Source organism: Lacerta agilis, chromosome 18, assembly GCF_009819535.1.
Source record: "Lacerta agilis isolate rLacAgi1 chromosome 18, rLacAgi1.pri, whole genome shotgun sequence".
Taxonomy (NCBI): domain Eukaryota; kingdom Metazoa; phylum Chordata; class Lepidosauria; order Squamata; family Lacertidae; genus Lacerta; species Lacerta agilis.
In genome coordinates this window covers 8,032,603-8,053,940 of record NC_046329.1, presented here as the reverse complement: position 1 = coordinate 8,053,940, position 21,338 = coordinate 8,032,603, and the positions used below count along the sequence as shown (strand labels likewise).

The 21,338-nt window shown below is 49.5% G+C and overlaps 1 protein-coding gene across 2 annotated transcripts in view; it reads left to right on the top strand.

Moving 5' to 3' along the window:
* SBNO2 (strawberry notch homolog 2) overlaps positions 1-20,886 on the top strand; it is an 86,781-nt gene extending 65,895 nt beyond the window's left edge. Inside the window, exons 15-29 of one of the 2 annotated variants that reach the window (XM_033136505.1) lie at positions 1,772-1,960; positions 2,487-2,662; positions 3,702-3,833; positions 4,173-4,308; positions 5,543-5,655; positions 9,424-9,495; positions 11,241-11,349; positions 11,618-11,692; positions 12,312-12,455; positions 13,894-13,988; positions 14,590-14,682; positions 15,522-15,653; positions 17,069-17,145; positions 18,547-18,737; positions 20,242-20,886. In XM_033136505.1, the coding sequence (XP_032992396.1) occupies positions 1,772-1,960; positions 2,487-2,662; positions 3,702-3,833; positions 4,173-4,308; positions 5,543-5,655; positions 9,424-9,495; positions 11,241-11,349; positions 11,618-11,692; positions 12,312-12,455; positions 13,894-13,988; positions 14,590-14,682; positions 15,522-15,653; positions 17,069-17,145; positions 18,547-18,737; positions 20,242-20,843 (2,336 nt within the window). In that variant the 3' untranslated portion in view covers positions 20,844-20,886. The remainder of the gene's footprint in view (positions 1-1,771; positions 1,961-2,486; positions 2,663-3,701; positions 3,834-4,172; positions 4,309-5,542; positions 5,656-9,423; positions 9,496-11,240; positions 11,350-11,617; positions 11,693-12,311; positions 12,456-13,893; positions 13,989-14,589; positions 14,683-15,521; positions 15,654-17,068; positions 17,146-18,546; positions 18,738-20,241) is intronic. The other variant, XM_033136504.1, reaches the window with a different exon arrangement.
* The last annotated feature ends 452 nt before the right edge of the window (positions 20,887-21,338 follow it).

Sequence of the window (21,338 nt, the reverse complement as noted above, 5' to 3'; positions counted from 1 at the left end):
CTTCCGAAGTGTTCGGAAACCGAGGCGCGGCTTCTGATTGGAGCAGGCACCCTAGAAACCCCAGAATTTGCTGCCCAGGAGTGTGGTGGAGCCTCCTTCTTTGGAGGTCTTTAAGCGGAGGCTTGACAGCCATCTGTCAGGAATGCTTTGATGGTGTTTCCTGCTTGGCAGGGGGTTGGACTGGATGGCCCTTGGGGTCTCTTCCAACTCTGATTCTATGAAACAATAGCCAACAGCCACATCAGATGCTCGGCTTCCAAAAAACGTTTGAAAACCGGAACACTTACTTCTGGGTTTTTGGCGTTTGGGAGCCAAGGCGTTTGAGAACCAAGGTGCCACTGTATTTATCTTTTCTGCTCCTTTGCAACAGGGACTCCCAGGCATGTGCTTAATTGCCCTGGTGGTCGTGGACTTAGAATGCACCCTCCTCCCTCCCTCCTCCACCTCCTAAAATGGATTTATTTTATTCATTTTTTTGAATCAAGTTGGCTTCTGTCCAGCACACACACACACACAGGCCTTTGCCGTAGGTGTTTCTAAACATGTGCAGAGGAGGGCAAACCAAAACGATCGAGGGTCTGGAAGCCAAGCCTGATGTGGAGCGGTTGAAGGAGCTGGGCACGTTTAGCCTGGGGAAGAGGAGGCTGAGAGGAGATAGGATAGCCACCTTCAGATATCCGAAGGACCATCACGTGGAAGTGGGGAGCAAGCTTGCTCTCTGCAGCTCCAGAGGGCTGACGGACCCAAAAGGACGAGAAAGGAGATTCTGACTCAGCTTCAGAAAGAACTTTTTGGCAGTTAACAGCCCATTCAGCGGTGGAAAGGACTCCCTTGGATGGTGGCGGTCAGTGTTTCGTTGGAGGCTTTGAAAGGGAGTTTGGATGGTCTCCTGCCACAGATTCTTTTGACTTTGATTCCTGCATTGCAGGGAGTTGGGGTACCTGCATAGAAACGTAGAATTTTAGAGCTGGAAGATACCCCAAGGGTCATCTTCCAGCCACCTGCTATGCAAGAATCTTAGCTGAAGCATCCCTGACAGATGGTCATCCAACCTCTGCTTGAAAACCTCCAAGGAAGGAGAGTCCACCATCTCCCGAGGGATATCGTTCCGCTGCATTGCATGGGGTTGGACTTTTTTTTGGGGGGGGGTCCCTTCCAACTCATATGATTCCAAACCTGTCCTCAACTTTTCATTTTTAAAAAGCCCCTTTTAGCTTTTAAATTTCTAGATTAATAAAAGCAACCACCTAGGCTGCGTTTTTATTGGGGCGCTTGTAAGTATTTTCAAGGCGCGTGACAGTCCGATAGCATTCACTTCCCTAAAAGAAAGAAAAGAAATAATTCGAGTCCCAGCCGTGCTGGTGGTGCAGAATGAAAGCGGTTGACGTACAATTTTTTTCTCCTTGTGATTTCTGGGATGCGGGCTCTCTTCCTCTCCCCTCCTGTTTTCTGCCTGTCCTTAAGGCCTTGTTTTCACCGAGGCAGTCAGCCTGTCGCTCGTGTCATTGAATGGTCTTTCATACCGGGACCAAAACCGCAGAATTCCCTGCGTGTAGAAAAGCAGGGTGAAAGGGCTACAGTCCTGACACGCTAGATGTTTTCATGCGGGAATTATTTTGCATGGAGCCGTTCAGCTGTAGTGGGAACTGGGCCTCCCTCCCTCCTTTCCGACAGCCCCTTCCCTCCCTTCCGTCTGCCCAGAGGCTCCCCTCTCTCTCAGTGGCCTCCCCCCTCCACTCACTTTCCCACCCTGCCCCACCTTTTATTCCAGGGAAGCAGAAGGGCCGCGGGGCAAAGTTCCCCAAAAGTTGCGACCTCACCAGCAGCAGCGTCATCAAGATCAGCTCCGACAGCAGCTCCGATTCCGAGGGAGGGATGGAGAGCGATTTCAACTCGTCCCCGGAGTCCCTGTTCGAAAACGACGACGTGATCTTCAACGGCTACGCTTGCGACGATCGGGGTGAGCGGTTGTTTGGGCTTTCTTATTGCCATTGGACCCAGGTGGCGCTGTGGGTTAAACCACAGAGTCTAGGGCTTGCTGATCAGAAGGTCGGCGGTTCGAATCCCTGCCACGGGGTGAGCTCCCGTTGCTCGGTCCCTGCTCCTGCCCACCTAGCAGTTCGAAAGCACATCAAAGTGCAAGTAGATAATTAGGTACGGCTCCGGCGGGAAGGTAAACGGCGTTTCCGTGCGCTACTCTGGTTCACCAGAAGCGGCTTTGTCATGCTGGCCACATGACCCAGAAGCTGTCTGCGGACAAACGCCGGCTCCCTTGGCCTATAGAGCGAGCTGAGCGCTGCAACCCCAGAGTCGGACACGACTGGACCTGATGGTCAGGGGCCCCTTTACCTTTATTGCCATTGTTAATTGCTGTCATCTTTAATCGCACCCTAAATACTCCCAACGGTTTCACATCCTTGGGCGTCCACACGAGTTCTACCATTAGGAGAGAGGGAGAAACAAACTTCTTCTCTCTCTCTGCGCAGGCAACGCCTCTTTGCAAAACTCCCAGAAGGAGCTGTACGGCACCGTCATGCTGGAGAACGTCGAGAAGATGAAACAGGACCTCCTGGCCAAAGCGGAGGCGCTGGGCAAAGAACTACCTCTCAACACCTTGGATGAACTGATCGATCACTTTGGGGGCCCGGAGCACGTGGCAGAGGTAGGTGGCAGCAGGCCCTGGACGAAAATAATAACAATAATGTTGGACCAATGTCTTGCCTTGCTAATGGGCTGGATGAGAGCCAACAGACTGAAGCTCAATCCAGATTAGACTGAGGCTGTGTTAGTGGGGGGTTCCTTAGACAAGATGGCTGGCTCTTGGTGGGGTCACACTTCCCCTGAAGGAGCAGGTTCATAGCTTGGACGTCCTGTATCCTTTGCTGTTGCTCGAGGCTCAGGTGGCCTCAGTGGCCCGGAGTGCCTTCCGTCATCTTCGGCTGGTGGCCCAGCTACGCCCCTATCTGGACAGGGATGGCCTAACTGCTGTTGTCCATGCTCTGGTAACCTCGAGGTTAGATTACTGCAGTGCGTTCTACGTAGGGCTGCCTCTGGAGACGGTTCGGAAACTTCAGCCGGTGCAGAATTCAGCGGCCAGGTTGCTCACCGGACGGCAAGACGGTTTGAGCATATTGCACCGATCTTGGTCCGACTGCAGTGGTTACCGATTAGTTTCTGGGCCCAATTCAAATTGCTTGTTTTGACCTATAAAGCCTTAAATAGATCGCAATTCCTCAAGGACCACCTCTTTCCATATAACCATACCCGGACCCCAATATCATCATCTGAGCCCTCCTTCGTGTGCCTCCTCCTCTACAGTTACGGAGGGTGGCAACATGAGAACGGGGCCTTCTCTGCAGTGGCTCCCCATCTGTGGAATGCTCTCCCCAGGGAAGTTCGCCTGGCATCTTCATTATACACCTTTAGGCGCCGGGCAAAAACATTCCTTTTTAACCAGGCCTTTGGTTGATCTGATTTACATCCTATGCCGTTTTAAAATGTGTTTTTTGGGGGGAGAGGGCTATTGGGTTGCCGTTTATATTTTAATTGTGTCTTTTGTGATTTTATATCTTGATCCTGTGAACCGTCCTGAGACCCCCGGGTATAGGGTGGTATATAAATTCAATAAATAATGATGATGATGATAATAATGGCCTCCCCATTATAACAGCCTTTTCTTTTCTGTCCCCTCGCTCACGCAGATGACCGGCCGCAAAGGGCGCCTGGTGCGGCGGCCGGACGGCTCCGTCGTCTTCGAGTCGCGAGCCGAGCAATGCCTTTCCATCGACCACGTGAACCTCAAGGAGAAGGAGCGTTTCATGAACGGAGACAAAGTGAGCGCCAGGCGGGGCTTGGAGGGGCAAGCAGGGTGCCGAGCGGGGGGAGCGAAGGCAGTGGAGAGATGAAAACCCAGGAGTGCAGAACCGACGCGTCTTGCCAGACTGCAGCTCCCATCCTCCCTCGCTGTTGGGCGGCGCTTGTTGGAGCTGATGGGATTTGTAGTTGAGTTGAGTGGCAAGAATGCGGGTCTTTGGAACTCCCTGCCTGTTGATAATCAGGCAGCTGCCTTCACCGTACTCTTTTTTCAGCACCTGTTTTGCGTTGCCGTTTCCTACCCTGTGCTTACTCACTTCCCACCCACCCCCGGCCTCTCCCTCTTCTCTGTTCCCCAGCTCGTAGCAATAATATCCGAAGCCTCCAGCTCAGGGATTTCTCTCCAAGCGGACAGACGGGTAAAGAATCAGAAGAGGCGCGTCCACATGACGTTAGAGCTGCCTTGGAGCGCCGATCGAGCCATCCAGCAGTTTGGTGAGCAGGAAGCACGGCACAAATGCCCGAGAAAGCTCATTTCTCGTTTCAATGCTTATCCAATCCGAAAGAACCACTGGTGGTGGTTTTGTGAAGCGCCAAAGCAACCTCCCTAGGGTGCAAGCCTGGGCAGCGTGTCTGGAGGTCCTGGGCTGCCCGGACGACAACCCCCCTCTCAACCTTGCTGATGGGGTCCAAAGAAAAGCAGAGCGAGACATTTGGCACCCGCTGGGCAGCAGGAGTTGCTGGAAGGAGGCAGATAAGGCGCCGTCCAGCCACCTTAGGGACTCTGCTCCAGATTTGCGCAGGGTTTACTCCTGGGCCTTTTCTTCTCGCAAGGCAGTGGGGGTTTAGGGTCAGAGCTTTCCTTCTCCTAGATGGGCTCCCTTCCTAGGTGGATGAGCTCCACCTGCCCCTCACTCCTGCTGCTAAAACATAAGCAGATGGGATCTCGGTGGAAAGCTCATCTTTTAATCCTCTAACAATGGATCAAAGTTACAGGTGGGTAGCCGTGTTGGTCTGCCATAGTCGAAACAAAATAGAAAATTCTTCCCAGTAGCACCTTAGAGACCAACTGAGTTTGTTCTTGGTGTGAGCTTTCGTGTGCATGCACACTTCTTCAGATACACTGAAACGGAAGTCACCAGATCCTTAAATATAGTGAGGGAGTGGGGAGGGGTATTGCTCAGAAGGGTGGTGGGAATGGGTGATCAGCTGATAGGTGTGGAAAACCTGTTGACGACTCTTAACGGCTGCAGTTAGGTGCCCTTCGTTTAGGGGGGGGATTTCTTCCTTCAAAAACCACTTGATTATGTGGGGAAATACGGTCGTACCTTGGTTCTCGAACGGCTTTGCTCCTGAACAAATTCGCCTCCCGCGCGCCGCAAACCCAGAAGTGTGTGTTCCGGTTTGCGAACGTTCTTTGGAAGCCGAACGTCTCCTGCGGCTTCCGATTGAGTGCAGCCAATCGGAAGCCGCGCCTTGGTTTTGGGAGTCGCTAACGGGCTCCCGGAATGGATTCAGTTTGAGAACCAAGGTACCACTTTAGTGGATAGAACTCAGATTCCCCGCTTGGCCAGGAAGCTCACTGTATGTTTTGGACCACAGCCTCTGCCTTCTCCGGCTGCGTCCCCAAACCAATTGGGTCGGCCCGGGTGTTACATCGCTGGCTGCCCCACCCCTCGCTGTAGGGGGTGCCGAGAGCTAACCTCCCCTGTTTGGCGTTTCTTTCCAGGTCGGACGCACCGCTCCAACCAGGTGTCTGCTCCGGAGTATATCTTCCTCATCTCCGAACTGGCCGGCGAGAGGCGATTCGCTTCCATCGTGGCCAAACGCCTGGAGAGCCTTGTAAGTCTTGGTTTGCCCCTTCTGCGGAAGGGTTCCCGGGGCCGTCCACCCCCTCGGGCCCATGTCTTTGAACCAGGAAAGACCCACATAGATAGATAGATAATACTTTATTCGGCTATAAGCCCACAAGGTAAAACAAATCAATAAATAAAACAGCATTTTACATTCTAAAATATCAACTAAAATGTTTCAACGCATAATCTCCTTCGCATTACTTACAATCTCTAGATGTACCGTATTATGGCCTTGAAGATAAAGATGGAGCATAGAGTTTACTAGATTTTTTAATAGTCATGCAGCATTCCATGAAGTCTTTTATATGAAAGAGCTGAAGGACTTCCGGCGGCTGGCGCCATTATGGATGGTCGTGGGCTGCTTCGGCTGCGAAGCACCCAGTTCATCCCGGGGGTCAGGAGCCCTGCAGCCGCATAGCGGGGCTTCGGTTGGGGCGCGGGAAGAGCGTCCCGTGCCCTGGGCTCCCCGGCTGTGCCCGTTGTGCTCCGAACCCTTCCCCCGCGCCCCCTGTAAAGGGGGAGTGGGGGTGAAGGGACCACGGAGCCGGGCTTTAGGGGACATGCCCCAACCGGGATGTTTACATGCGGCGGCAAAGTCCGTGATGAGCGTCTCTGTTCTACCTGTCATTAAGGAGTTGCTAAGAAACCAGAAGCTGTGAGTAATTGACTGACTCTTTGTATTCCGGGAAAGCTCTGGGATTAAGAAGAAAGGCAGCCCGCCTCTCTCCCTTCGGGTGGTGAAAGAAATTAACTCTTTAAGTGACTGCTGCTACAACAATCAATAGAAAGTATTTAGAATTTGAAAGCTGAGTCTGTCGAGATCTCCTTTTGGGGGTTAACTGAGGAAAAAATATCTCCATTTGAAGTTTTGGTCTTTATACTCTGGCATCGGAAGAAATGGCGGCGATTTGGACTTGCGTAGGAAAAAATTGAGACAAAGGAAGGAAAAGACAGGAAACGTAACTTGATACCCACCTCCCCCCCCGAAGATGTTGGACTTTGCGCTTATGTTGGCACTGAAGGACTGGGAGGAGGAGGAAAAGCTTACTGTCTTTCAACTGGAACTGCTTGATCGAAAATTAAGAGCCTTGAGTGCGATTATAAATGGAAAGAATTTGTTTTCCACAGAGGAGGCTTTTCGAAAGTTTTATTCAATGGAAACAGACTTTTGCAAAGAGCTGGAAGATGTGTTGGAAGGATGGTTGGAGATGGCTGAGCAAATCCGAATGGAACAGGGGCCGATTTCAGGGGGTGGCAGCAGCCCTGGAACGGAAAGATTTTTAATATCCAGACTCCGAGGTGGCAGCTCGGGGTCGAGGGACATAGAATCAAGATTTCTACAAGAAGAAGAAGCATGGCACAAAGGCACGGAGAAACTCAGAATGGAGAGGATGAACATCTTGGAGCTCGATGCAGGGTTTGTGGTGGTTGCAACCTGGATCTGTGGACATTCAGAAGAATATAATAGGAGATCCGGTTCTGGTGAAGGACAGGAGAAGATAATGGACAGAAGGGGAGTGGGTTGAACCAATTAATGTGTAATATAGATGGTCTGCCATGGCATCCGAAATCGGAGTGTGAAGTTTGTTAATCATAAGTCTATTTTAAATAAGTAAGGAGATATTGAATTTAAGTTAAAGCAGCATGATAAATGATAGAAGAAATAAGTTTAGCTGTAAGAATATTTGGTTAAGTTTTAGGTTATAACGCAATGATTAAGACAAAGGTGTTTTTTCTTTTTTAAGTAAAGTTAAATTTTTATAGAGAAAAGTTGTTAAGGAAATAGTGTACTGTTTTAAAACCGAAGGTGTATAGGCGGGGGAAGTCAAACGTCAAGATTTGGAACTAGAAATTTTTTTTTTAGTAAGGTATACAGATAAGAAGAAGAATCCTGACATTATGTGTATTTGTATTTGTTTTGATATTTGTAGGTGTGGGGGTTGGGTTTGTGTTATTTTGTGAAAATGTCAATAAATTCTGTTTAAAAAAAAAAAATATGAAAGAGCTGAAATCAGGAATCTGGCAACCTGTAATGTTCTATAAGAGTCAATGTCCTGGAGTAGATAATCTAGATGCAATTCAGGTGGTTTAGCAACAATTTCCAGAATGATTGAACTCAGAATCCTTGATCGGGGAACAATGTATAAAGGGCAATTAAACAAGATATGGTAAAGGGAATCTATTGATTTGTTATCACATGCGCATAAAACAGAGGTTTTACCGTTAGAAAATCTATTGCTCAGAACATTTGAGGGGAACACATTAAATCTGGCTCTAACAAATGCGAATCTGTGCGACGCAACCGATAAGGTAGACAGACACATAGTTTGGGGGGTGGGGGGGCAGGCCACTATCCGGCCCTTGGAAATCTCTCCAGGGCTCAGCTCTTTCCAGCCGTAAGCGTTTCTGCCGGGCTGGAATGCGAGCCTCTTCCTTTCTTGGACGGGAAAGGCAATGGTAAAATTTACATTTGCTGCCCTGCCCTCTTTTGCGGCCCTCGGAAGGGAACACGGCCCTTGTGGCTAAGAGAATGACCGACTTTGGGAGGTACCCCAGTTCAGGTCCTCTCTCGGTCACAAATTCACTGAAGCAACCTCAGAGCCATGTTGCCCTGGTCTCTTCCCTTCTCTGCACTGCTGTGTGTGTGTGTGTGTGTTGGGGGACAGTTCTGAGCCTACCTTCTAAGACCGTTGTGAAAGTTAACAGAGGAAATGTAAGGGGCTGGATCCAGGGTTTGAGGGGACCCTGGTGGGCATACCTGGCAGCGGTTGGCAGCAGCAGCACTCCGGGTCAGTGCGAGAAGGTGGGACCGCCAGGCTAGGCTACTGCAAAATATTCAACGTGGGGCTTCCATTGAAGACTGTTTGATACCCAATCCTTGTTCTCTGACAGCTGCACTGGTTCTTAAAACAGGTGCTGGAAGGGGTACAGATAAGTCACCTGCCCAAGAAAATACTATATTTTTTATTTTAAAAAAAAATATTTCTATTTTTCAAATGTTTACATTTCACTGATTTTACAACCATTTTGACATTTTAAAACAGGCTTCCTCAACCTCAGCCCTCCAAGATGTTTTTGGCCTACAACTCCCATGATCCCTAGCTAGCAGGACCAGTGATCAGGGATGATGGGAATTGTAGTCTCAAAACATGTGGATATTTTTAATATCTTCTGCATATCCAAATTCACTTAACCTACTCAATTATTTATCTTCTTTAAATGTATACTCTTATGTAAATGCAGGTTGTTACAATAACCCCAGAAGAGACTTTAGTCCGAATTACTTAAAATTTTGGGGTTTACTAGACCCCATTTGAGCCACACAACTCGAAAACTATGGTTTTTTATTCACGCCAAGTGACTTCGAGGCAATCCAGCACAGCAATTTAAATTTAAACCTGTGATGAAGCAATTATTTATTATTTATTATTATTATTATTATTATTATTATTATTAATTTGGCGATCTGTCATGGAACAACCCTAGTGAAGAAGATACCAGGGGTGACCCAGACCTCGTGACTGGTTACAAAGGGCCCCCCATGACAGCTCAAGTGTCAGGGCCCAAAAAAATGTAGGTCCGCCACTGAGGCAGTGAGTTCCAAAGTTTATGGGGGGTAAGGAGACATCGTAGGCAAGGCCAGGGTGGAACAGAAAGAGCCATGGAGGAGTGCTAGCTGGGGTTCTCCTTGTCTGGATTTCTGGACAGTTTCGGGATTTCCTTTCCTTTTCTCTCTCTCCTCCCTTCTCAATAGGGTGCCTTAACTCACGGAGACAGGAGGGCGACCGAATCCAGAGACCTCAGCAAATACAACTTTGAGAATAAGGTGAGGGGCAAGTCGAGAAAGAAGTGAAAAGGAGGGGGGCCGCTGGTCCAAGAGAATCTCTCATGCCACCATAAAGCAGCCTTCGCCAACCCGGAAGCTCTCCCAGATGTTTTCGCCAATGGCTGCTGTCAGCTGCACTGCAGGGGGATGGGGCAGATGACCGCAGGGGGTCCCGTCCAACTTTACGATTCTGTAGTTTTTTTTGTTCTACATCTGGAAGTCACCCATGTTGGCAGAGGCTCCCTTTAAAAACTACGGGAGGAATTTTACATGACGCCGTTACAGGGGGAACAGACCTCCCCTCTCTTCGTCCCGTGCACTTAGCCTAACCCAGATGCCTCGAAAGTTGAGCCAACTTTAATCTGTTTTAGCATATGTGTGTTTTAAAGCGCAGCTGTGCGGTTTTTCTCCATTTCATTTTTTTTAAAAAAATCTTTTCCTAAACGGCTTTGCGGTTTGTTTGTTTTTCAAATTTTACAAAATGAATGAAGTAGTAAGTAGCCCACCTCCTAGAAGTTATCAGCAGGCAACAGCAGCCACGCCCTGGGAAACGGCTTTCACTGGCTGACAAAAATGAGTACTAAATTAGAGCGATGACATATATATATGAACGGTTAAATAGAGTGCAATGGAAGTACAGTTGTCTTTGGGGCAGAATTTTGATTTGCTGGGCTGCAGAGCATTTTGTTTGTTTGTTTTCTTTTTTTAAAAAAAAATATAAAGTTTTTCAGTTTCACATTTTTGAATATTCATTTAAACAACCTTAAATTATCAACGGCTTCCCTTCTTCTCTTTCCGAGGTTCATTTCGCATACCATAAATCCCTGCAACTTTTGCATGAACTGAACCATTCAGTATTCCGTTATTGCATCCATCGGAACTTATTTTCACTGCTGAATTTATCTTAGGCAGTGTGGTGTAGGTTAAGAGCGGTAGTCCTGTAATCTGGTGAACCGGGTTCGCTTCCCCGCTCCTCCACATGCAGCTGCTGGGTGACCTTGGGCTAGCCACACTTCTCTGAAGTCTCTCAGCCCCACTCACCTCACAGAGTGTTTGTTGTGGGGGAGGAAGGGAAAGGAGAATATTAGCTGCTTTGAGACTCTTTCGGGTAGTGATAAAGCGGGATATCAAATCCAAACTCTTCTTCTTCTTCTTCTTCTTCTGCTTAACGCTGCCCACGTTTTCAAATATATACAATTCCCCCCCCCCATATGTTCAATAAACATTTTCCAGTCTTCTTTAAATGTTTGTTCTTCTTCTTCTCTTAATTCTATATGTTAAATCTGCAAGGTGCTCATATTCCATCAGTTTAAGTTGCCATTCTTCTTTGATTGCGACCTTGGTTGTTTTCCTTTTGGGGGCTAAGAAAACATGGGTCGTAGGAGTGGCATACATAAATAACATTTTTTGGACATCTGGTAATTTCAGTCTGAGCTATCCCCAACAAGAAGGACTCTGTTGTTGTTGTTGTTTTAAAACAGGCTTCCTCAAACTTTGCCCTCCAGCTGTTTTGGGACTACAATTCCCATCATCCCTGACCACTGGTCCTGTTAGCTAGGGATCATGGGAGTTGTAGTCCCAAAACAGCTGAAGGGCTGAGTTTGCCTATGCCTGTTTTAAAAGTACTTTAAAAAAAATTCCCCCATTCATTGTAAATTATCATTTATTTATTTTGACGGGCGGGGGGTTGCACCCCCGACGCCTGCTCAGGGCCTGATCCTTTACACCTTCCTTCCCCTCCCCAGTACGGGTCCCGAGCCCTTGTCAAGGTCCTGCACACCATCAACAACCAGACGGAGAACAAAGTCCCCGTGCCGAAGGGGTACCCGAGGGAAGACGCAGCTTTCTTCCACGGTAAGGAAGCTGGAGGCAAGAATGCAGGGTGGGTGGTGTTCGTTGGGGCATAAAGGGAAACGGTTCAGCAAGACCTACTGGGAAGGGTCGCTGCGACCGCCGGCACTGGGCTTTTTCATTTTTGTGACTTAGAACCAGTGGGTTTTTTGAAGGTGCAGTCGAGCAAGTGGTCTGCATTTGGGGCTGATAGAGCCGACTTCAGATTTATTTCCTTTTGCTTGCAAGCCAATAAGAGGGTAACGCTGCTCTCTCTCCTCCCCACCGCCAGAAATGAAGCTGAGTCTCCTCTCGGTCGGGATCGGCTGCAAAGAGATGCGGTACGGCTACGTGGCGGTGGAAAAAGGTACGCTTCTGGCTGTGAGGGATTTCTCAGCTGTGGTTCCTGCTTTTGCAGGGGGGGTTAGACTAGATGACCCGTGGGGGTCCCTTCCGACTCTCGGGACTCAGCTATGATAAAAAAAAACCGACTAGCGTTTTAGATGCATTATAAAATTGCAACACCAGGTGGTGCTGTAGAGTGCAAAACTTTTCTATGCGATTTTACATAGAGTTTTTTCCCCCGGTTCCCCCGATTACGAGTCTACTGCTCTTAACCACTACACCACACTGGCTCTCTCTCTATGAAAGACAGAGCAAACGCGCGGAGCCCCCTACATTCACAAGCTAGGTTTCCTTTTGAGGCATTGCAGATCCGCTTCTTCTCCAGAAAAACAACATTCCCCTGCGGTTTTTTGTGGCAACACACAAAGCCTTTTGTCCCGCCGTCTTCCCTTTGTGCTTGCATCTGAAAGTACATTGAACCCCAGTAGGGGACTGTGTTTTCCTCGGCCTCAGCCCCAGGCCTCCCTGCTTCATGGCTGCTTTTTGCAAAGTGGGAGGGAGGTCCACCGACCTTGATCTCCAAAGTGCTGTGCATATGTGTGTGAGAGAGAAAAAGAAAGATGGGCTTTTCGTTTCCACAGATTGCTCCATCAGCAAGTTCCTGAACCGCATCCTGGGTTTGGAAGTCCACAAGCAGAACCTCCTTTTCCAGTACTTCAGCGACACTTTCGACTACCTGATCGAGAGGGACAAGAAGGACGGCAAATATGACATGGGAATTCTGGGTATACACCCTCTAATTGAGGACAGCCCCCCTCCAATATGTGTTCCATTAGAGGACTTACCAGCCTTTCCTGGGGAGGGAGCAAAATGATGTCACACTGGTGAAACTCTCCCGAGATCCCAGATCTTTCCCTGCACACACACACACATGTAGGAGAGGACCCCTGCCGCTTCTCTGCATGATACACAGTTCGGCCTTTACCTCTGCCAGTTAAGCTTTGCTGGACCGAGTGAATGTCCTGTATCTAGGAAAGATGGCCGAGAGGAGAGACTTTGAAAGATTCCTTGTGCACAAACAACACCAGAGACCCCGATAGAGGTCCTGTCTCCTTCCTGAAAGGTGGTAAGAATTAGCAGTATTGCAGCGATCTCTCACTGCTATGGATTAAATTTCCATAGCGTTCTCCCCACTAATCCCCAAAAGGTGAGATAAAGTAGCCCTGAGATCAGATACAGCCATCTAACTGTCCCTTTCGTTGACTGCATCATCGTCATCATACACTGGTACCTTGGTTCTCCAAGTTAATCGGTTCCGAAACCAAAGCATTCCAAAACCAAGGCACGCTTTCCCATGGAAAGTAATGCAAAAGGGATTAATCTGTTCCAGACTCTTAAAAACAATGAATTTTACTATCCAACAAGACCGTTGATCCGTAAAATGAAAGCAGTAATCAATGTGCTACACTATAAAATAAATAAGACAGCATTGTAGATGATTAAAACTAAAATGTTTTCTTACCTGCGCTGATGATAGTCATTGTTTGGATGGGGGGGGGCTTTTATCAATTTCTGCAGTCAATCAATCAATCAATCAATCAGTAGCTGAATTGGGTTCCACACAATCACAAAAACAAATTAACCAAAAAAGCCTAAGAAACGAAAAACACAAAATAAATAGCAAAAACAAAAGCACCAAATACATTACTACTACTACTACTAATAGTAAAATAAATAAATAAATAAATAAATTTATTATTTATACCCCACCCATCTGGATGGGTGGCTTACAGCATTTATAATAACACTCCGGATGGCTTACAGCATTTATAATAACACATAATAATATGGAGAATTGTTGAGGGTTATAAGGAAACCGGACGAGTGTGGAGGAGGAATTGTAGATACACAGCTGCGAATAGAACGTTTTAAGTGCATTATACAAACATGACACTAGATGGCGCTTGTGAGCTAATGTCAAACGCAATATATTTTTCAAAACCATTTTTAAGAAAGAGCATTTTCGCAGCTTTTTTTTTTATAAAAAAACAACGTGTAGATTCCACCTGTAATGATGAGAGGAGGGGCGTCTTTCTCAGTTTCTACATAGCCATTACGGGCAGCGTTAGACGGTAAACTCTCCCCCTGGCGTGACATGGCGGGGGAGCGGATTCTGTCCAATGCAGGGCTTTCTAGATCTTCCCCTCTTTCTCCCCCTGCCAGACCTGGCCCCCGGCATCGATGAGATCTACGAAGAGAGTAAGGAGGTTTTCCTGACCCCAGGGCACCCGCAGGACGGGCAGGTGGTCTTCTACAAGGTAAGAATGTGGGGCAGAAAATTTCCATCTTCGTAAGCTGCCTCTTCTCTCTCCCCCCTCCCATTTTATTGTCACAACAACCCTGCAAGGCAGGGTCATGCCTGGTCCTCTCTGGACAGGGAAGGGGTTCTGCAAAAAGGGTCTCCTGCCTTGGTGGCAGCAGGAAGGCACACCGAGTGAGTCGGGGTTAACTCTTCATTAGCAAAAGCAGGATCTGCACAGGAGAGTCATGCCCAATGAGCACAGCGACTCATCCCTGGCTTTGGGAAGCCCTTTTCCTTTTATTTCCCGGAGGCTTCATATCCTGCCTTCTCACAGAATAGATACGGCTCCGTCGGCAGAGCAGGAGACTCCTTGATCTCAGGGTTGCGGGTTCGAGCCCCACGTCGGGCAAAAGATTCTTGCGTCGCAGGGGGTTGAGCTAAATGACCCCCATGGTCCCTTTCCAGCTCTACAATTCTAATAAATCAAGAACGGAGCTACCTTTGAGCCACTTAACTGAGCCTGGAGCTCAGGCGAAGGAGTCTGGCCTCCTGCCCCCAGCTACAAGACCCCTCCCTTCCTTGTGCCCTTGTAATTTTTAATTTCCTCCCCACATTAGATAAGCGTTGACAGAGGCCTGAAGTGGGAAGAGGCCTATGAGAAATCCCTGCAACTCACGGGTCCTCAGGACAGCTTCTACCTGTCTTATAAGGTGAGCTTGCTTAAGGGCAGGGACGGTGGAGATGTAACAGGAGTGTTTTCGTCATTCCAGGGCGAGAGGAAGACCCAGGCCTTGGAACAAATCCCAGTCTCCCCTCCGGGCAGCAGGCTAGCTTCTCGGCACACTCTCTCACTCACACCTCTGTTAAGGCGAGTGAGAGACTTTTCCAGAGTCTGGGGAAACGTTTCCAGGAGGGCCAGGAGCCAAACCGAGAGGCTAAAGGAGGATTATATTAGGTACTCTCCTCTCTGTGGGGCTACCTTTGAAGGTAACCCGGAAACTGCAACTAATCCAGAATGCGGCAGCTAAACTGGTGACTGGGAGCGGCCGCTGAGACCATATAACACCGGTCCTGAAAGACCTGCATTGGCTCCCAGGACATTACCGAGCACAATTCAAAGTGTTGGTGCTGACCCTGAAAGCCCTAAATGGCTTTGGCCCAATATACCTGATGGAGTGTCTCCACCGCCATCGTCCAGCCCAGACACTGAGGTCCAGCTCCGAGGGCCTTCTGGCGGTTGGAAAGAGAAGGAAAGTCATTGATATTTTAAGGTTGTGTAAATGAGTATTCTAAAACGTCAAACAAAATTTAACAAAAATTATAGAGAGAGCCACAATATGAAAGGAAAGAGGGACCGAGGAGGGAGGAGGAAAGTGGATTGAGTCAGGCGCTTGCTCCCCGCAGCAATTTCTTCGTGTGTGTGTGTGTGTGTCCTGGAGAGAGAGACTCTGGATCAGGCCAAAGTATGGGACGTGTCTGTATAAGAAGCCATGCTTCCTGTTCAATCGTTGACCCCCCCCCGTCAAACTTTCCTGGCCGCCTTTTGCAGATCAGAGGCCAGCAATACACCTGCGTCCTGGCTGAGCAGAGCAGAGGAAGATACTTCACCCTCTACAAGCCGAACATCGGCAAGAACAGCCAGCTGGAGGTCTTGGAGAGCCTCCTCAAGAAGTACCGACGGGTGAGTCTGGCCCGAAGTCGCTGCCGGGTGCTCCTCTGGGTGGGGAACCCCTCTGGCTTGATAGCAGGACGTGGGGGGGAAAGGACCCAGGGGTCTTATCACACCGCAAACTGAATTTGAGTCAATTGCGTGATGCAGCAGCAGCAGCAAAAAAAACTCAAGGCTATTCTAGGTTGCATCAACAGAAATTTAGTGTCCCAGGGAAGGGATTGTCCCGCTCTATTCTGCCTGGAATACTGTTTCCAGTTCTGGGCACCACAATTTAAGAAGGACATTGAGAAGCTGTGCAGAGGATGATCTGGAAGCCAAGCCTGATGAGGAACGGTTGAAGGAGCTGGGTATGTTTATCCTGGAAAAGAGGAGACAGAACAGCCATTTTCAAATACAGCGGTATCTCGGTTCTCAAACACTGCAAACCCGGAAATAAGTGTACGGGTTTGCGAGCTTTTTTCGGAAGCTGAATGTGCTCCGTTTTGAGTGTTACGCATCTGATTTGAGTGCCACACTTCCAATTTGAGCATTACGCTGAGGTCTGTCTGTTTTTGCTATTTATTTTGCGTTTCTGTTTTTGCGGCTCTTTTTTCGTTTTTCTGGAACCCAGTTCAGCTACTGATTGATTGACTGTGACTGCAGTGCGTTGTTTATCGCTTTCATTTTATGGATTGGTGGTCTCGTTAGATCAGGCTTCCTCAAACTCGGCCCTCCAGGTGTTTTGAGACTACAATTCCCATCACCCCTAACCACTGGTCCTGCTAGCTAGGGATCATGGGAGTTGGAGGCCAAAAACATCTGGAGGGCCGAGATTGAGGAAGCCTGCTTTAAGATAGTAAAATTCATGTTCAAATGCTGTTTTAGGGGTTGTTTTCAAATGTCTGGAACGGATTAATCCGTTTTGCATTCCTTTGTATGAGAAAGAGCGCCTTGGTTTTGGAACGCTTTGGTTTCGGAGCGGACTTCCGGAACGGATGAATGTAAGAACCCAGGTACCGCTGTATCTGAAAGGATGGAGCGAGCTTTTTTTCCTGTTGCTCCAGAGGGCAGGGCCTGAACCAGTGGATTCAAATGGCGAGAAAGGCGTCCCTGCCATAACAACAACTTATTTCTTTATTTATTAAATTTGTTAGTTGCTTTATCTTGCCCAGGGCAGCCCAAAGCAACTTAGAACCAGCTTGAAACATTAGGGATAACTTTCCGAGGGTGAGAGCTGTTCAACAGTGGAACGACTAACCTTGGGAAGGTGGTGGCCTCTTCTTTGTGGCAGCTTTTTTTGACCAGAATTTAGACGTCCACCTGCCACCTGCTTCTCTAGCTGCAGTCCCTGCATTGTACAGGGCTGGACTAGATGAAAACTTGGGGTGCCTCCCATGCCCACGGCTCTGTGATTCACGGTCTCCCTCGCTTCGATTTTTCCTCAGGTGTTGCCGGAAGAAGCCAAAGAGCACTGGGAAAGCAGCTACGCCTTTTCACTGGAGCACTGCAACCACGCTGTGTGGTAAGTCCCTTGTGGTGTAGTGTTTAAGAGCGGTGGACTCGTAATGTGGTGAACCGGGTTCGCGTCTCCTCTCCTCCACATGCAGCTGCTGGGTGACCTTGGGCTAGTCACACTTCTCTGAAGTCTCTCAGCCCCACTCAGTGTTTGTTGTGGGGGAGGAAGGGAAAAGGAGAATGTGAGCTGCTTTGAGACTCCTTCGGGTAGTGATAAAGCGGGATATCAAATCCAAACTCCTCTTCTTCTTGGGGGGATGCCGGCCCTTCAGAGCAAACGGGGCACAGCCCCACAAACCTTGGCCAAATCCCTGCCTGCCTGCCGTGCCTGCTTAGCTGTGATTCCTGCATTGTAGAGGGGTTAGACCTGATAACCCCCAGTGTCCCTTCCATGTCTATGATTCTAGCAAGTCCAGAGCGTGGTTTTTCTGCCAGCTCCTTCTTGGCCTGGTCCGCACCTACCGTAATCATGCTAAACAAACCATGGTTATAGCTGAGGCTCCTTGCGAACAATCCCTTAATGATAATATTATTATTATCTAGACATCAGGTGCAGAGTAATTTTGATCACGAGACAAGATCTTTGTCTCTTTCATCTTTACTCATCCCATAAATAAAGTCTCTGATCTCCAGAAACTGTAAGTGATCAAATGATAATGATAATAATTTTCTTATTGATATCCCGCCCATTAGGCTGAGTTTCCGCAGCCAACGTATGCTTGCAGCATATATAAAAACATCATCAAACATCGAAACCTTCCCTAAACAGGGCTGCCTTCAGATGTCTTCTAAAAGTTGTGCCATCTCCTTGAAGTCAAAAATAAAGAATCGAAGAACTCTGGCCAGGCGGGAGATCAGTTTTAAAGTCTTCAATCAGTTTTATAATTATAGTATTGAAAACAAATTCCAGTTGAAATAAATTCCAGGACAAGGCCCTGTTTCGCTAATTCTTTGTCAGCTGGAATATTAAGAAATATTCCCAAGAATAATACCAAGAACTCCAATTTCTACAGCAGTTCTTTATTTCCTTGACATCTGACGGGAGGGCGTTCCACAGGGCAGGCGCCACCACTGAGAAGGCCCTCTGCCTGGTTCCCTGTAACCTCACATCTCGCAGGGAGGGAACCGGCAGAAGGCCCTCGGAGCTGGACCTCCGTGTCTGAGCTGGATGATGGGGGTGGAGACGCTCCTTCAGGGACACAGAGCCATTTAGGGCTTTAAAGGTCCGCACCAGCACTTTGAATCGTGCTCGTAAATGCTGCTTTATTACGATTGCAGGCTGCGTGTTCTCTCCCAGGCCTTAATCCGACAATCTTTGCCGCTGGGAAAAGCTCTCCAATTTCCTGTGTGGCTGACTGACCCTCTTCTCTTCCTCCTCCCTGTGCTTAAAAAAAAAAAAACCCTCCAGGAACCGGAACTGCAAGGTGGTTCAGGAAGGGAAAGAATGCTTTCAGGGGACACGCCTGCGTCATTACCATATGCTGTGCGGGGCGCTTCTGAGAGTCTGGAGCAGGATCGCCAGCATCATGGCTGACATCACGAACACCAGCTACCTGCAGATAGTCCGTCTCAAGACCAAAGAAAAGAAGAAGCAAGTCGGTGAGGAGATGGTGGGGGGGTTTGGCGTTTAGATCAGCGGTTTTCCCAACCTTTGCAGGGTGTGGGTGTGTGCAGCCCCCTCGGTCTCCATTGAGGCGCAATTGCACATTCATTCGGAGCCCAGGGGAAACTATTTAATTTGGCGAAACCGATGGACTTGATATCGGCTCTGCAAAGGGATATCGGCGCTGCAAAGACCGATAAGTCGTTTATACAGTCGCACCTCAGAAGTCGAACGGAATCTCTTCCGGAAGTCCGTTCGACTTCCAAAACGTTTGGAAACCAAAGCACGGCCAGTGGGAAGTTGTGCCAGACGTTCGGCTTCCGAAAATCATTCGAAAACCGGAACACTTACTTCCGGGTTTCGATTGTTCAGGAGCCGATTTGTTCGGGAGCCAAGGCGTTTGAGATCCGAGGTATGACTGTTCCTCTAGAAACCCCCCTGCCTTTCGCCCCCTTGCCTCTTAGCACCGCCCCCCCCCCCCGGGGAAATATTATCCGTTCGGGGAACTGCTGGCTTGTAGCACCTTTTTGCCAACACAAGGAAGGTGGTTTTTTTTTTTAAGCAAAGAACAAGGGATGTGCCAAGGAGAGAGAGGGAGCGTTTTGCTTTTCCTGACAAATGGAAAAGCCCTCCGCCCAGTGGCTGAGAGTATTTTTGAGCGCACCTTTTCAGCCTTGAGGACTAGGCACTTGGTGGGGGCCTTTTACTTTTAGCGAAAGTGGGAGGCTGGGCATGCTCCGAGCTTTTTCCACCTCCACACCCAGCCACCCGCTGCAGAGTTTAAGCAGAGCACCTGCCAGGAAGCCTCCATCCCGGTTTCCATAGCCAGGGCATCGGGAGCATTGAGAGAGAGGCCTGCCCCTCTGGCTCAAAGGTGGTGCGGACCTCAGGCCGAGAGCAGCCCCCCCCCGGTGTACTCTCTCTCTCTCTGTGACCCTTGAAACTCCACCCCAGGCAACGCCCCTTCTGCACAGCTTTGCACCCTCCTTGAGCCATTTGGCTTGGCTAGGGGGAAAGAGAGGGGGGGTAGAAATTTGCATATGGTGCCCTTGCCCATTTTTGCCTGCCACCGCCATGCAGCCCCCTGGAAAGCAACAAACAGGCCCTCCGCTCTGCTGTGGCTGGGCCCCGACAGGACTCACAGAGCCAGTGGTTTGTTGTGTTGTGTGTGTGTGTGTGTAGTTCTTTATCTCCTTGACAGGAGGGCGTTTGATAAAAACACGAAACTATTTTTTATCGACGCTTATCCAAAGTTCACACCCGACGCACAGCATCTTTTGTGTAATGCACCGGGATAAAAAGAAAATCTAATCTAGAGAAGGAACAAAAAAGGTTGGGGAAGAGAGAGAGAGAGAGAACAGGAAACTCTGAAGTCTCAGGGTTGTGGGTTCAAGCCCTACATTGAGTGAAAGGGACTAGACCAGGTGAGTGGGGAAGGGGGGGTCCCAGATGCCCCGCCTTCTGGCCACTGACCCCGCCCCTCTCCCCCCACCCTTGCAGGTATCAAGATCCCAGAAAACTGCGTCCAGCAGGTGCTGAAGGAACTCAAGCAGATGGACACCAGCGTTAAGCAGAAGCAGAACCAGGCCTTGCTGGCGGCGGCCCCCACAGGGCCCAACCTGCCCTACACGCTGCTCCCCCTCGACCGCCCGCCCACACCGGGCGCCAGCTTCCTGCCCCAGGACGAAGTCTTGGACCTGACCTACAGCCCCGCCAGCGACGGGATCCCGGACTTCTGGACCGAGGTTGCTGCGCCGCCACCTCCGCCTGCACCGCAGCCCCCCGGCCCTCCTTTTCATTTCAACTTCCCCCTGCCCTTTGACGGGGCGTCCCTGGCGGCGGGGGGCCTGCCCCTCGGTGGCTCCCCTTCCCAGCACGAACCTTTGCCGGCCCCCCAGGCCCACGCCTCCGCTGCCGCCGTCCCCCCTCCGCCGGACAGCTTCCCCCTGCCCGACCCGGACATCAACTACAAGGAGCTCCTGGAAGAGATGCTGAGCTCGCTCAACGTGGGGCCTGAGGACGGCACCCAAGGGAGGCAGAGCGTCATTCAGTACCACCCAGGGCAGCCCTTCCCCACCTTCTACGAGGACGACGGCAGCTGAGCGGCCGGCAAGGAGCATCGGGTGTGGCATGGCGTGGCAAGGACACCCCTCTTCCCCACCCAGCCCAGGGGGTGGGAGAAGGGGCGGGGAAGCCACCCTGTGGGGTTTAAGGTTTGGAACGGACCGCACCTCTATTTTTTTCAAAACAGGGGTGGCGGGGCAGAGAGTTCGCAGCAGAAGCGCAAACAGAAAGAGTTTTATTTATATATAATTATACAGTCACCTCTGTACTGAATTTTTTTATATATCTCTATAGATACAAGTGGAGTTTTTTTGGGGGGGGTCGCCTAAACCGGAAATGGGAGGTTGTAGGTCTCTTTTGCAAACCCCCCACCCCACCCTTTGCCCCTCTGCAAACTACTGAGTTTGGAAAAGTTGGGATCTTTATATATTTCTCTCCCCTACCCAGTTTCTTGAGAGGGGAGAGGCGCGCCATTCGAATCCACGACAACGAAAGCTTTCCGGGTGGTCCCAACTTGGTTTTTTTTTTCCACC